Source organism: Coturnix japonica, chromosome 1 (genome assembly GCF_001577835.2).
Source record: "Coturnix japonica isolate 7356 chromosome 1, Coturnix japonica 2.1, whole genome shotgun sequence".
NCBI classification, from domain to species: Eukaryota; Metazoa; Chordata; class Aves; order Galliformes; family Phasianidae; genus Coturnix; species Coturnix japonica.
In genome coordinates, this window is record NC_029516.1 from 59,538,108 (window position 1) to 59,552,602 (window position 14,495).

A 14,495-nucleotide genomic window follows, 5' to 3' on the forward strand; every position below is an offset into this window, starting at 1 on the left:
TCTTGAGTGAGCTCTATCTTGTTGGCCATCATTGAGGCATTTAAAATACCACATTAAGTGAGTTTAAGAATCAGTGCCGTATTCTTCATTTGTCACATCTAATCTTCCTTCCTTCAAATGCGTGACTTGCCTGAGACTGGCTAACTTCATGCTCAGCAAAATGAGCCTGTTAAGGAATTTGAATTACACTTATTCTGAAGGGAAACATGTTTCTCAGTCTCCCCTTGTCTGCCACAGAGGCCAAATGCATCGCATCCGGTGTCCGCTGGAAGTCCAGAGTTCCCCCTGAATTCTTCTCGTACTTGACAGCTCCTCCCTGCTTTGTATATACAAACAACATTCTTTGAGGGGACTGGAGAGGGTGGAAATGGCTACAAACAAAACCCAGATCTTTTCTGATATGTCAGAAGATACCAGAAAAGAATAGTGTGCTCTGCGTCTGCTGGTAGTTGACTTCTTTTTCATCCTGCTTATTTTGTAACAAAGGAGGACTGGTTTGGATGTTGGGGAAAGACTTTCTAGCAGTAATGGTAGTAAAGCACAAAGGAAATTTCATGTGTACGTGAGAGGCTGTTTTTAAAATAAACCTTTGGATATTCTTCCACGCGGATCTGGACGCCTGTTTTTTCTTAGGCCAGTGTTCCCAGAAAATAAACAGAGAGTTTCATGCCTCTGCTGCTTTACCCGTCCCTGATTCAGGAGCTGCTGTGCTGTTTGGTTTGCATTATCAAGTTGTGATTGGTGGCAGAGTTTTGTTTACTTTTCTTTTTTCTTCCCTTTCAGTGGTAGCTTTGGGTCCCAGGTAGGCTTCTCACTGCTCTTTGTTTTGGCCGAGCTACAGGTTGATTTATGAAGCTCACTTGTTAGCTCTGTGCCTCTGTGGCTGCCAGCAGAGCACTGTGTGGTGTGAGTGAGATGGAGCAGCCAGGAGCTAGGTAAGAGACGGAAGTCTGAAGGACGTGACAAAGCACCAAGGGCCAGGCCTTTCTGTCCCCGCTTACGTCAGCTAGCAGAGCTCCAGTCTGGGGAGAGCTTGCACGTGAGGGAGGGCCTGGGGATATGTTCAGGTCAAGTACAGCACGTTCAAGGTGTGACACCCCTCCACCCCACCTAGCAGTTCTTGCATGGTTGTTTTTTTGTATGCTTGTCGCTCTGTCTTGGGTTGTTTCTTTTTTTTCTTCTCTCTTTTATTTTTTTCCTTTTATTTCTCTCTTTCTTTGATTATTTTTTCCCCTCTTTCATTCTCCTCTCCTCTCCTCTCCTCTCCTCTCCTCTCCTCTCCTCTCCTCTCCCTCCCCCTCTCCTCTCCTCTCCTCCCTCCTCTCTCCCTCTCCTCCTCTCCTTCTCTCCTCTCTCTCCTTCATCTCTCCTCCTCTCCTCTCTCTCTCTCTCTCTCCTCTCGCTCTCACTCTGCCTCTCCTCTCTCTCCTTCCTCCTCGTCCTCTGCCCCTCTCCTCCATTCTCGCCTCTCTCCTTCTTTCTTCCTTTCCCCTTCCTCCTTTTCCCTCCTCCTTTCCTCCTTCTCCTTTCCCCTTCCTTCCTTTCCCCTTCCGTCCTTTCCCCTCCCTTCCTTCCTCTCTTCCCTTCCTTCCCTTCCTTCCCTTCCTTCCCTTCACTCCCTTCCCTCTTCCCGCCCTTTTTCCCATTCTCCACCTTCCCCTTCCTTTCCCTTCCCTTCCTTCCATTCCTTCTTCCCTCCCCCTTCCCCTTCCCTTCCCTACCCTTCCCTTCCCTTTCCCTTCCTTCCCTTACCCTTCCTCTTCCTTCTCTTCCCTCCTCTCCCTCCCTCCCTCCTTCTTCTCTTCCCTCCTTCCTCTCCTCCTTCTTTTTGTGTCCTCAGCCTGAGCTCACTGTATGGTTCTTAAATGTCTGTTAGAATCTCTGCTTGCCAACTGTAAAATTGCCCAGTCGACTCCAGAAGATAATAATTCCCAGAGGATACCTCTGAATGCTTTAACAGTCATTAGGAATACATCAGATGCCCTCAGGTATCTTTCGGAGAAAGGAGTCTAGTTTTCCAAAACTTACCTGCCTTGTTAAGAACTAAGTACCTGTATTATGACCTGTAATAAAAGCCCTCTTTTAAAGTTGTGTTAAATCCTCTTAAAGAACTGCCTAGTTAATGCTGCTTATCACAGAAATAAAGCAGCTGCTTTGACTGTGAGAAGGTTCTTTTTTAAAAAAAAAAGCCTCAGATGAGGAAGAGTTTCTCAGCTGGATGAATGTCAGTAGGCTGGGGCGGTGTAGTCCAGAGCTGGAGCATTCCACCTTCCATAGGAGTTCAGGGAGCACAATGAGTTGTGGTCTGAGGACTGAACTGTGTATTCGGTGGGGTGGTGATGCCCTTGGGGAGAATAAGCTGTGACAAGAACTAAGATTTTCACGATTCTCCTTTAGATCAAAGGAAGAAGAGAGTGCGGTGTGTTTTGATCTATTGAACTTGAAAGATAAACCCCTTCCTTCCTTCTCATGCTAGGTTCCAAAATTGGAGAATGGCATTTGGAGAGTGATGCTGACCACACTGATGGCTTAAAATACCTGGTTAAAATTATTTGCAGAGACTTCTGTAGGTTTGAAAATGCAAAACTGTATAGCTCTACATTATATTTAAGCAAGTTCCTTCATATGTCTTACCTTCCTTCCCCTAAACTGGGAAAGCAGAATTAATTAAAAATTAAAACAACCTTCCCCCCAAAACACACCACAAACCAAATAACAGGGAATATTGCTTAGGATGATGCTTCTGTCATTCTGGTGTGTCCAGTTGTGAGTCTGCAGCGGTTAGAGGGCTGTTAATTGAATTACATCCTTGATATTTATGTCTCTCTCCTTCTGCATGGGGCTCTGTGGATTCGGGCATCCTGGGCTCAGAAACAGGGACGGGAGGGTTGTGCTGTGGTCTCAGCAGTACAAGTGCAAATGACACAGTTCAGAAGCAGGGCTATGTTACGTAGAGAACATGTTTGCAAAGTGGAAGTGTTTATATATAGAATAAGTATATATGCCTATTTTTAATTGATGTGTGGGTACCTGCAAACCTATTAATAGATGAAAATAAGGGGAGGGGAGAGAGGAAATAAAGCACCACAGCTGTGATTTATAAAGATTGATGTGAAAACAAATATTACTCTGGTAATCAGAGGAAATTCTTTGTAAAGCATGTACAAGAAAGGTATTTTAACCCACCTCAACGATTTCCTGCATTGCTGCATCCAAAGAAAATCAGACAGACTTCCCTGCTGCCCCCCTCAAGGGTCACTTCCAAGTAACTATTTCTCTGCTCCCCCATTTCTGTTGACATTGGGTTTTACTGTAGGTTTTTTGTTTGTTCTTGATCTTCTTTCTTTTCTCTTGTTAAATGGTTCTTAGCTGATCTTTTGACGCAGTGTGTGAAACTGCATCTGTAATATTCATTGGTTTAGTCCAGCATTTAACTGTGAAATGTTCCAGGCACCATATTTGATTAGATTAATGGAGGGAAGCAACTTGAGCATAATCACCTGGAAAACATAGGGTGCAATGAAGGGCTGAAGATAGATAGCTCTTAGGGCATCTCAGGCTCATTCCATACAGTGTCAATTGCCTGAGGGCTGCACTCTGGTTAACACCCTGCTAGTCCCTAAAGCTCTCTTGCATTCAATTATCTTTGCTATTAAAAAAGATGTCCCTAACTTCGCTTAATAAGATTCCTGTTTCAATGGTCTGTCAAAGATGAGGATTAAGAAAATACAAGCCAGAGACTTTATTAGGTTAAAAAAGTAGGGAAAAAAAGTGAAAGAAAAAAAAGGAAAAAGAAAGGGGGAAAAAAAGTGTGTGTGTGTTTGAAGTACTTCAGAAGCTCTACTTTCTGCTGCCCAGAGAAGTTTCCCTATTTATTTATTTTTAATTTTGTTTTGTTTTGTTTATTTTTTTGGCAGCAAGGCTTTGAATGCCTTGTCCTAATAAACTTTTGTCAGTGTGCACTGCAAACCACAAACACTCGATCTATCTGCAGGGAATCATATTAATAATTTGAAGAGCAACTAGGAATGAAAACAAATCTTGTTAATATAATCCGTGACCTGAATTGATTTAACAAACAAACAAACAACAGAAACCCCACAATTGCCTTTAAAAACGTATTGAGATGCTGTTTCTGCATGGAGCTGTAGGTATTATGGTGGCACAATGCAAGATGGGAAAGCATTTGCAAGAAACATAACCTGGAGGTCTTCTCTATCCTGTAACTGAGCATGACCGTTTGAAAGGAATGAGCCAAAGACGTCATGCTGAGGCTTTTCATATTTCTCTCCAGTGATTATCTTAACATTTGATGATGAGACTGTTGTTTTCAAATGCCAGTACATATCGTAAATGTAGCGTAAAAGACTGACTTGGGGGGAAAGGAGAAATAATGAGGGCCAACTACTTGCACAGTGTTGAAGTGGCTCCAGCATTTAAAGGAATCAGAGTTCTTTGAGGGGGTCTGTGGTTAAGGGGCATTTTCTGCTGCATCACGACTAAGATGGCCTCATGGGGAGTTCTTTGGGTTCTTCTCTGGTGTTTAAAACCACACTGCTAGGGGGCGTGGTGATGTTGGGCCCCCAACCCTTTTTACCCTGGATACAGCGGACCCTGTATGTACCGCGTGTTGTGTGGCTGTTGGTCCGTCTGTCTTGCTGTGTGGGCAAAGTCTAGCAAAAATACTATGAAAGCAGTCTTTTTGGAGCACACTGGTTACTGAGACTGCGTGAAAGGAGGACAGGGAGGGAAAAGAACTCAGTCATTTGCCTGTGTAGGAGCGGGAGTCAGCGTGAAGGTAACGGAAATTCCTCTTGATGTGGGAACAGGTCAGGAAATTGCAGTCAGAGATGGAATAGCTTTGGAGAACGACATCAGTAGGGTGCTTTTATCCAGCATTCTGCATGGTTTGGGGATTAAACTTCAGCCTGGGAATCAGATTTGACATCAGTTCTCGCCTGTTGCTCAACTGCTTTGGGCAGCTTATGTTGAAGTATCTGTGACTTCCTTTATAATGGAATTACTGTGTCATTTTCCACATCCTTTGCTTTATTAATTTAGATCTTAAGTCAAAGCCATGGTGTAAGAGTCTTTCTGGGGGAGGGCCTGACAAAGGATGTGCATATAATGATAGCTGACACACAGGGGTCCCTGGTGTCGGAGGGAATTTGTAATTGCTGGAAATTACATAGGAGAATACCTCTGGAGAGGGCCATTGCTTTGCAGAACTTTAATGAGATAAAAGGGGAAAGGGATTCAGCCCAGACAGTGGTGCAGTCTTAACAGCTCACCAGGTCTCCCCAGCCTGAATCATTATCATTGTATGAGGCTGCAAAGTGCTAGCAGGTGGGCCAGCTCCTGCAGGACAAAGCACAATCTCTAACAGACCTGCTGCCCTGCATGGTGCCTTGGTGAAACTTGGAAAGCCTAGCTTGTGGTAGCATTGCCTCGTAGAATTTAATCCATTCCTGATGGTGTACTGGGTGCTGGAGTGAAGCAATCAACCCCAAACTACTCATGCTTCTGAAATAAATAGGGAAACTTTTACAAAGCCACCAGCCCAAATCCTGACTCTTCTGTCCTTTTGCACTCAAATATGAGTAACCATGAGGCAAAGCAACTACTGACAGACGCACTTACTGGGTGGCAGGGCATTTACCTGACTGCAGGCAGCAGCCTTCCTGGAGGCTCTGTGGTGAGGTGCCCTTCTCCTTTGTCTGTCATGTTGTGGCTCAAACTTTCTCAACATATTGTTCAGCAGTAGCAAAACCACCACTTACAGTCTTCATTATCCAAGGGAGGTGTATTAAAACAGTTTGAAGGGACCGGAGACCTGGCAGCAACCTTGCAGTTGGTAGCCCTAAAGTGCCCTATCACTTGTCGCCTCTCATCAGAACAGGTACATAATTTTGTTCTCTGACAGAGGCTGATGCTGCTTATGCTCCTGCATTTTTCTTCCTAAAAGAAATATTTGTGAGATTGCTTAGGTTTCTGGTGCTGCTGTTGTGCTTGGGGCTGTTCTGTGCAGCTTATATCCGTGTTTCCTAAGCCAGTGGTGGTGTGATCCTTCCCAAAGACTGCTGGCTGCTGCATGGTGATGGCAGGGCTCTGCACACAAGCACTGAACTGTTGCTCAGCTGCTCAAAGGTAACACCTAGTTCAGTCACCTCAGTTAACTTTGAAGCACAAGGTAAATTTCATGAAATTAATGGCCTCGTACTCAAAACATTGCATACAAAGAAGTATTTTATATTCCAGGTGTTTTAAATTGCCTCTTTATTTATAAAAAGGGATACCTAATCAAAGTAACTATGAATAGCTTTTTGACCAAAACTGAAATTCATCTGGAATGTTTGTTTTGGGGAAAATGCTAGTAAAACTTTATTCTGCTTGATACAAATGGTTTATTTCAAGAACACTTTGTAAGCACGTTACTTGATTTTACAAAGTTGAAGTGTAGGAAAAGGACAAGGAGATACCTAGGAGGGGCTGTGGTGGGGAAAACAGCTTCTCTGCATAGAGGGGAGTAGTTCCAGCTAGCAGGAGAGCTGTGCCATTAGCACAGGTGGGAAATGTGTACCTAACAAGCATGCAAAAGGCTTCACTTGGCAACTGTGTGGCCATGCTAAGGCTCATGGTGACTTTCATTCAAGATAAAAGTTCATGCCATCAAGCTACAATAAAATCCTATCTTAGTGAAGATAAAAGGAAGACTGTATGTTTTTCTCATGACAGCAGCAATGAAAATAGGGTAATGAGTTTACTCGGTGAATGGAAACCTGTTTTTTAAGTGCTCTGGGTCTGCCTTTTAAACTTGCAGCAGCTAGTTACCAACCAGCTCCAAAGATCCTGGGCTTGGCTGGCATTCCTCACAGTGAGAAGCAGTGGAGGAGGGAAATCAGCATCCTCAACTACCACACCTAAGAATGGGAAGGAATAAGTAGCAATGGAAGTAGGTCAACAGAGGGGTTTTATTTTCCAAGCAGGCTGTTCTGTCTGTCAGCCTTACAATTCTATAATCTGCTAATGAATCTACAATTTGACCTGTGGTTAATTTTGCTGTCTCTCATGGTGAGGTGGAGGGTGCTGTGGGGACAGGCAGTAGCCCCTATGATGGACTTGTAGCAGAGTTGCTAAGTCAAGGCCTGAACTCCTGAATGAGGACCTCATGGGAAGGCAGAGCCAACCCAGGGGAGCTGGTGCATGCAGTGCATCTGAGTGACCAGAATGGGTGGAGTCAGGATCCATCCCTTCCCAGACCTCATTTAAAGATTGGCAGTGGAGGTAAGAGTATCTCACTGGAGATTATTATGTACCTGAGACCTTCTAAAGGTAAGCAGCTTTTTTCCTTTGTTTCTGTGTCCACAGCTGCTGCACTTGGGTTTGTCCTCATTTGCTGTAGCCAGAGACTTACTTATCCTGCATAACTGCTCTACTTTCTATCACGTTATAGCATGTTCTATCATGTTATAGCATTGTCTGGAGCTCCAGAGCTGGGGAGAGTGTGTTGGGATTGGTCATAGCAAAGTCAAATTTCATTGATAAAATAATAATCAAGCTTTTTTTTTTTTTTTTTTTTTTCTTGATGGCAAATAGTATTGGCTTAAGTATAGTATTGGCTTAAGTGGCTTTGCATGTGTGATGTTGTTTGCTGTTCAAGATCAGTGATGTGCTGTGTATAATCCCTTCGTATTAAATGTCAGCTTTTGGTTTACTTTTTCTGTGCTTTCAGCCACCAAAAGATTAATACTTGAAGGCATTTTTTACAGGCAAAGCTGAATATCAGAGGTAGAGATGGAGCTGTCTCAGTTCTTCACTATAACATGTTTTATGCAGTCTTCTGCTTTTTACTTCGTGGAGTGGTATGGAATTGGAGTGCAAGAAACCAACAAAATGACTGTAATAACTTATGCAGTAATGGGCTCTGAAATGAAGCACACTTCTGCTGTCTCTTAAGGTTTATTCAGCCTGTTCCTCTTCAAACCTTATTTTTGATATTCTTTCAGTTTGTGCTAGATGCTGTGTTTTCTTTCCAAGCAAACAGGGCTAAAGCATTTTGGAACCTTTAACATTTCCATATAGACTAAAACTTTCACAAATACTTGAAACCCAAGCCATTTACTGCATTTCTCTAGCCCCACTCAGTCCCCCCCAATTAGCAGGTCTTTTATATGACAAATTTCTAAGGTTTTGTAGGAATTGCCTGGAATCACCTTGCTCAAAGAGCAAGTGATATGTAGTGTATGGGTACAGCAATTTATATACAGTATAATACAGTATTTAACTCAATTGGTTTGAGACACAAAAATCGAGCAGCTCCCTTCTTTGCTGCTGGAAAAGGCAAGAGGCTGCCAACTGCTTCCTTAACTCTCATCAGAGATTCATTATTATTGCACTCTCTCTTATATTTAAATTTTAAACGGAAGAAATGATTTACTAATTTAAAAGGGGACTTGTATAATTTCAGTGTCTGCAACTTCTAAAACACAGTTTCAGCTACTGACATGCCAAATGTGTCAAACTGTAATCACAAACTGGACCAATTGCTACAACATAATGGGAAAAGGCTTGAGAACTGAAAGTAATTATTGGCACGCTTACTGACAATGGGAAAGCATTTGTATTTTTAAAATTGAAAATGGGGGGAAAAAAGGAAGAAAAGAAAAAGAGATACTTTTAAGAGTAGGCGCTGCAGGATGGCCAGGCAGAGGACATGGCGCATGTTTGAAAAGGAGCGGCAGACATTGTGACTGCTGACAAATGAAGCAGCGGCATCTACAGGGTTCTCAGGGCAGCAGGTTGTTTCTAGGAACTGAGCTACACTGATTATGCATACAGGAAGAACTCCAACTAGCTCACACACCCAGTTGTATATTTGTTTCATCTCTTCATTGTGGTTGGAATAAAAGTGCAGATATGTATATTGCTTCCTTGTACAGTGCTAACTCTGAACTGCTGCTGCTTGATGTTGTAACCTGGGCGTTCTGTTTGGGGTGTGTGCTTGTACCTGGGGGTGTTTCTTTAAAAGCAGTGTTGTAAAAGGAATACCACATACTTGGAATCTGTTAACAGGGAGTGTTACTGTGCGTGACAGTGATTTATTGTACAATAAGGTTATTGCTTCACTACGAAGGAAGAAGAAGAACTGGCCTTGATCAAATTAACTGTTTTGTCAAACTTTTTTCAATGCACTCCAGTCCCTACAAGTGTGGTTAGCTGGACAAGGGAGGTGATCCTCCCCTTCTACTTTGCCTTGGTGAAGCCTCATGTGGAGTTCTGTGTCCAGGTCTGGGCTCCTTTGTTCAAAAAAGACAGGGATCTCATGGAAAGAGTCCAGCAGAGGGTGATGAAGATGATTAAATGTCTGGAGCATCTCCCTTCTGAGGAAGTGCTGAGAGGTCTGGGGAAGAGAAGGCTGAGAGAGGATCTCATCACTGCTTATAAATATCCGAAATCTGAGAGCCATGTCCATGAGAGGGCAACAGCAGAACAAGGGGCACAGGAACAGGCTGCCTAGAGAGGCTGTGGAATCCCCTACTCTGGAGATATTAAAGACCTGTCTGGATGCCTTCCTGTGTGATCTTCTGTAAGGAACTGCTTTAGCAGGGAGTTGGGCTCTGTGATCTGTGAGTCCCTTTCAATCCCCACAATCCTGTGAACACAGATTCCACCTCTCTGTCTGGGAACTTGTTCTCCTAGTAGCGGTTTGTGTGGCAGAGCCCTGCATGATCCAGTAGCATTCACACCTTGTGCCTCTGGTTTTACTCTGGCTGGAGGGACTGGGCTGGCCCACTGCACCCAGCATACATCTCAGCCATGCACTGCAGCCCAGAAGTTTGTGATGTACACAGTGCGACTCAACGTTGCTTTGTCTTTTGTGGCTTACTGTTGCTGTGTTGTCATACTTCATATGACAGCCTAGCGGTCTGTAGTGTGGTTGTGTCTGATAAGACTGGCAGGCACAGTGGCATCGTTAACACTGTAAGAAAGTGTTGGATTATTTTGTGTGTGTGTATAACTACTGCTGTATTTCCAGCATATTGCATTCATTTTCCTTTTACTGTGTCCTGACAGTGCACCCTGAGCTCAAAACAATTCTTTGGTCCTGAAAACCCTCTCAAGTAAAATCTTACTGTGAGACTTTAGTCCTTTAGGAGTTTAGGGTTGCTTCACAGCTGGAAAAAGTTAACTTTTTCCACTAGAACAGGCATTAACTGGCTTTAAGGGACTTAAGATCTTTTTATCTTAAGAAACCTCATCAGTAATAAGAAAAGCTTAAATGGTGATGGTCTGCTAATCAAAACTGAGATGCCTTGTTTTATGACATTTCCATAGCATTGAGTGTAATGAAAAATTATCTTTGCTAACAAAAGAAGGATGTGTGTCTTGCATGATTCTCAATGAAAAATGTTCTGAATTAAATGCATATGTGTTAGCTTTAGAATCCTTTGAGTTTTATTTATTGATGGCATGTTTAAAGTTTGATTGCAACAGCAAATTGCTTGAAGGGATCATGTCTGCTGTTTTTTTTCTGCCTTCCCTGTTTACAGTTTTCTGGAAACTATGTGGTCATCGGGGCAAAAATCATCCTGTAACTTTCAGATTGATTCTTTCTTACAAGACTTTCTATCCCAGAGTGGTGTCTGACTGCAAGCTGATTTTAGTCTTTGCAGAAACCATAGTCAGGATGCTTTGACTTTGTGCATGAAGCACGAGTAACGCTACTCTGGTTACTGGATGTTAATTGCTCATTTATTGAAGAGTTTTTCTGCTTCTGAGCAACATTTGCACATACATTTATATTTTATACTTACATGTAGTGATATTCTACTGCATATATGTGCATCCTGATGTAAAGCTCTTGCTTACTTGGGTACTTTGGTACTTGGGTGCTGTCCTGCAATCTAACTGAAGCACAGAGGACAGGTTTCAGCATTAATACTTTGTATATTGACAGCTGATTAAGGACTTCAAGGGACACAATGCACTGGATCCTTAGCACAAACAGTACTATAGTAAGAGGATGATTTGTCTGATGGGAAATGCAATATAGTGAGCACTGAACAACAATGTGAGCTACATTAAGTTGTCCCGTTAGGTTGTTATCCTTGTAGAAATTTTTTTGATAGTGAAGAACATGCAGATGACATTTGATGAAAGCATTGACTGGGAATCATATGTATCCATTCTTTGTTACTTCCTGAGGGGAAGTTTGCAGATCCTTACACTGACTCATTCTGCTGCATGGGTTTTGAAACAGGTTGGTGGTTCCTCTCTTTCCAATGGTGACATTGGAGGCCAATTTCATTATGTAATTGGAAAGTACTAGTACGTAAGTGTACTCGAGTGAGAGTAGGGTATGTGGGTTCCTTTTGGTTTTGTACCTTAGAGGCACATGTCTGTAATTAAGAATAGGATATTTCTGTATTTTATTTCAGTTATTTCTTTCTTCTGGTGAAGAAACTATTCAGATCAAGAGGCAAACGTACCTCTTTATTGTTCATGATGATATTTAGATATTTAGAGGCCCCAGGCAAACCAAGATCACCTTGTACCTGGTGGTGTGTATACGTGTGCTTAAGAGATGTACCTTAATCTGATTTTTCTTTTTTATAGTATAAATAAACAGTGATATAACAGGGCAAAGTTGAACTTCCTAACGTGATTATTACCTCTGGTCTCTAACCTAGAGATACGTGCACTTCCATTATAGGTAGCTGCTGGAACCAGGACTCATTGATTGGTGAAAGGAGATTTTACCCCTTTCTTTGCCCATGGTAATACCAATGGTGGTGACCTGAGGCAAAGCATGCTGGTGACAGCTTCTGCTAGTGATATCCTTGATAGTGTTGTTCCTTCCCTTGTTGTTAAAAGCAGTGTAATCCCTTCCTGCTTGACAGAAGATTTTGATCATTAAACCCATTTAGTTTTCACTTCATAGGTGTGTTCAACTTCTTCTTTCTCTGAGATCAGATGAGTTGTTTTCCATATGTTTTTTCTCAGAAGCTCTCTCTGTTTGTGATACTATTCATTTCCATTGTATCCGGGTGACGTAGATTTTGATACCATGTTTCATGTAGTATACAATATGTTTTCAGTAAATAAAAAAACTTGAAGCGTTTACTTCTAGTTCCAACTTTAAAGTGGGGTTCTCACTTGCTACAAGATGTTTCTCAAAAAAGATTAAAAAGCCAGTGGAAATAGAAACTTTGTTTCTGGTACTGAGAACTAAGGCGATTACAGCTGCTAGAGCTGCCTGTTTCAAGCCAGCTCTTCTAGAGAGACAAATTTTGTGTTATACTTTGTACTATGTATTGTGAATACTAACGATGCTTATGCCTCCAGTGAACTTTTATTTGCAATTGTCCATGTTTAGGAATTTGGTAGGATTTGTACTCAGTGATGTGTTTGTTTGTTTGTTTCCCAGGTTGCTTTTAAATGTACCTTTCAATCAGAGGCTTGGCTTACTGAAGATTAGTGCTGGCTACTGGCTTGGTGATAGCTAGATACTTCTAGGAACTGTCTCAGAAGTTTGTAAGCAGAAGAAGGAAGAGAATCTGTACTTCCAGTAGAAGTTTTCAATGATCTCTGCTTGTAAATCAGCACATGATTGTTGTCTTTGCCATCTGTGAGCTCTTGGACTTAGTTCCAGGCATCTTAGGTCCTTTGGGGTCAACCTGCTTTATGGGGTTTCTTTATGGGTACCTCTCACCCTTGTGCTGCTACAGATTGCCCTGCGTGGAGAAAAGCTCTTGGTGAGAGTCAGGCCTGCTGTAGTGGTCTTGTTTCTTTGATGTCAACAGTGCTGTTGTTCATTACCTCAGATCTAAATGGCTGTTGTTTAGTAATATGCTGTAAAAACACTTGGTCCTACTATTCATATATGTCTATTAGCTTAGCTCTGTGAAAGATCTTGCTCTCTCTGTTGTACTCAGAGTTGTTGAATGTACTTTGAATCTTTTGACAAATATGAAGAATAACAGAATAACAATAAAATAGTTTTCTGGTACTAAAAGATCTGACACTTAGTGTATCTTTCTTATGTAGCTGAAAGGCTTATTGCAAGCTCCTAGAGAGGTAATACAATGTGCTATTGACCATCTAGGTGTCTTACTGAAGATTTATTTTGCTGCTACCTGGTACTGTTTAGAAGCTTGCCCCTACTGGCTTTGTATTAAACTTCGTCATGGAGCTAACACATTTCTGCTTAGCAAATGTACTCGCTGGGCACTTTTAGAGCCTAATCCAAATCCCTGTCTTTAGAACAGTTTCCCCCGCATGTATGGTAGCTGATCCAATGTGAATTGCTGTGCTAGGGAGGAGCAGCATCCCTAAAATTAAAAGTAATAAATTCATGTCATTTTCCTTTTCCATCTCTTTTCTAACATCTCACTTTGTATATGATGAGTCAGAATTTCCTTGAGAAACGAGAGGCCACTGGGGTACTGAAGTGGTAGAGACAGACAGACTTAAATAGTGAAGAGAACAAGCAGATCTCCAGTTATATTTCTGCTAGCACAGCCTGCTTTATTTTTTTACTTTCTTACTTACTTTATTGGAAGTCACCAACTTTGTGTGTGGATTTTTTTCCCCCTGAAAACTTCTGAATACATTAGAAAAGAATTATAAAAAGGTCTCCTAAATGCATGAGTGTGGCCACAGGGTTAGTCTTAGTAGCCAGTGCCAGATCATCAGAGAAGAAGTTTTAGAATGTTTAGTAGGCAAGAGTTTAGATGAATTGACCCATAAAAATACTCATGAGTTTATTATTTTGGATGTTACTAAGCATTACGTTTTATAGAATATATCTGTGACTAACATTTGATTTGGGCAAGATTTGCTAAGTCAACCAGAAAGAACTAAATTCAGCTCAGAATAACACTTTTCATTAACAAGTCTGCAATGGAATGACAAAATAGGATGAATGTTACCATACGGAGAATTGGTAACTATTTATCTTTGAAGATGCGTAGTTTTAATGAAAGCTGGTATTCTGGTGGGAATAGGAAAACAATTAATCCTATCATCTTTTGAAGGCTTGCATGTTGGATAAATAAGTGGGTCTGGTTGAAAAATGGTTGTTAAACTACGTTGGATGAGGTCTTCAGCTTTTGAAAATGAAGACGAATTTCAGAACGTTGAGCTTTTATTTTTTTGTGTGGCGGTCCTGAAATTTCTCTTTCTGCTCATACCGGAGAATTGAGCATATGAAACTGATGACATGTTATTGCTGGACCCAATGTTCTTATCACATGCAGCTTGGATTGCAGAAGCTCCTAGGAACCTACTGGAAACTTACCTGGCTCTTCTCCTTATTGAAGTCTTCTGCATTCCATCCTCTGTGAGAGCTGTATTGTCTGACCAGCCATGCCCAGGACCTGCTGTTGATGAACTAAAGTTTTAAATGAGCTTCCTGCAGGAAGGAAGGAGGGGCAGACACGTGCTTCTCCAAGAACATTCCAAACTTGCTGTTCAACTTCACACCTAGCTCTTCA

The 14,495-nt window shown here is 41.9% G+C and overlaps 1 protein-coding gene across 1 annotated transcript in view; it reads left to right on the top strand.

Annotated features, from left to right (window-relative positions):
- Positions 1-14,495, top strand: part of LOC116653694 (vicilin-like seed storage protein At2g18540) — a gene marked incomplete at its 5' end in the record, with an annotated part of 196,122 nt that overhangs the window by 78,164 nt on the left and 103,463 nt on the right. The window contains 1 exon segment of the mRNA XM_032446017.1: positions 3,779-3,811. Coding sequence (XP_032301908.1) covers positions 3,779-3,811 — 33 coding nt within the window.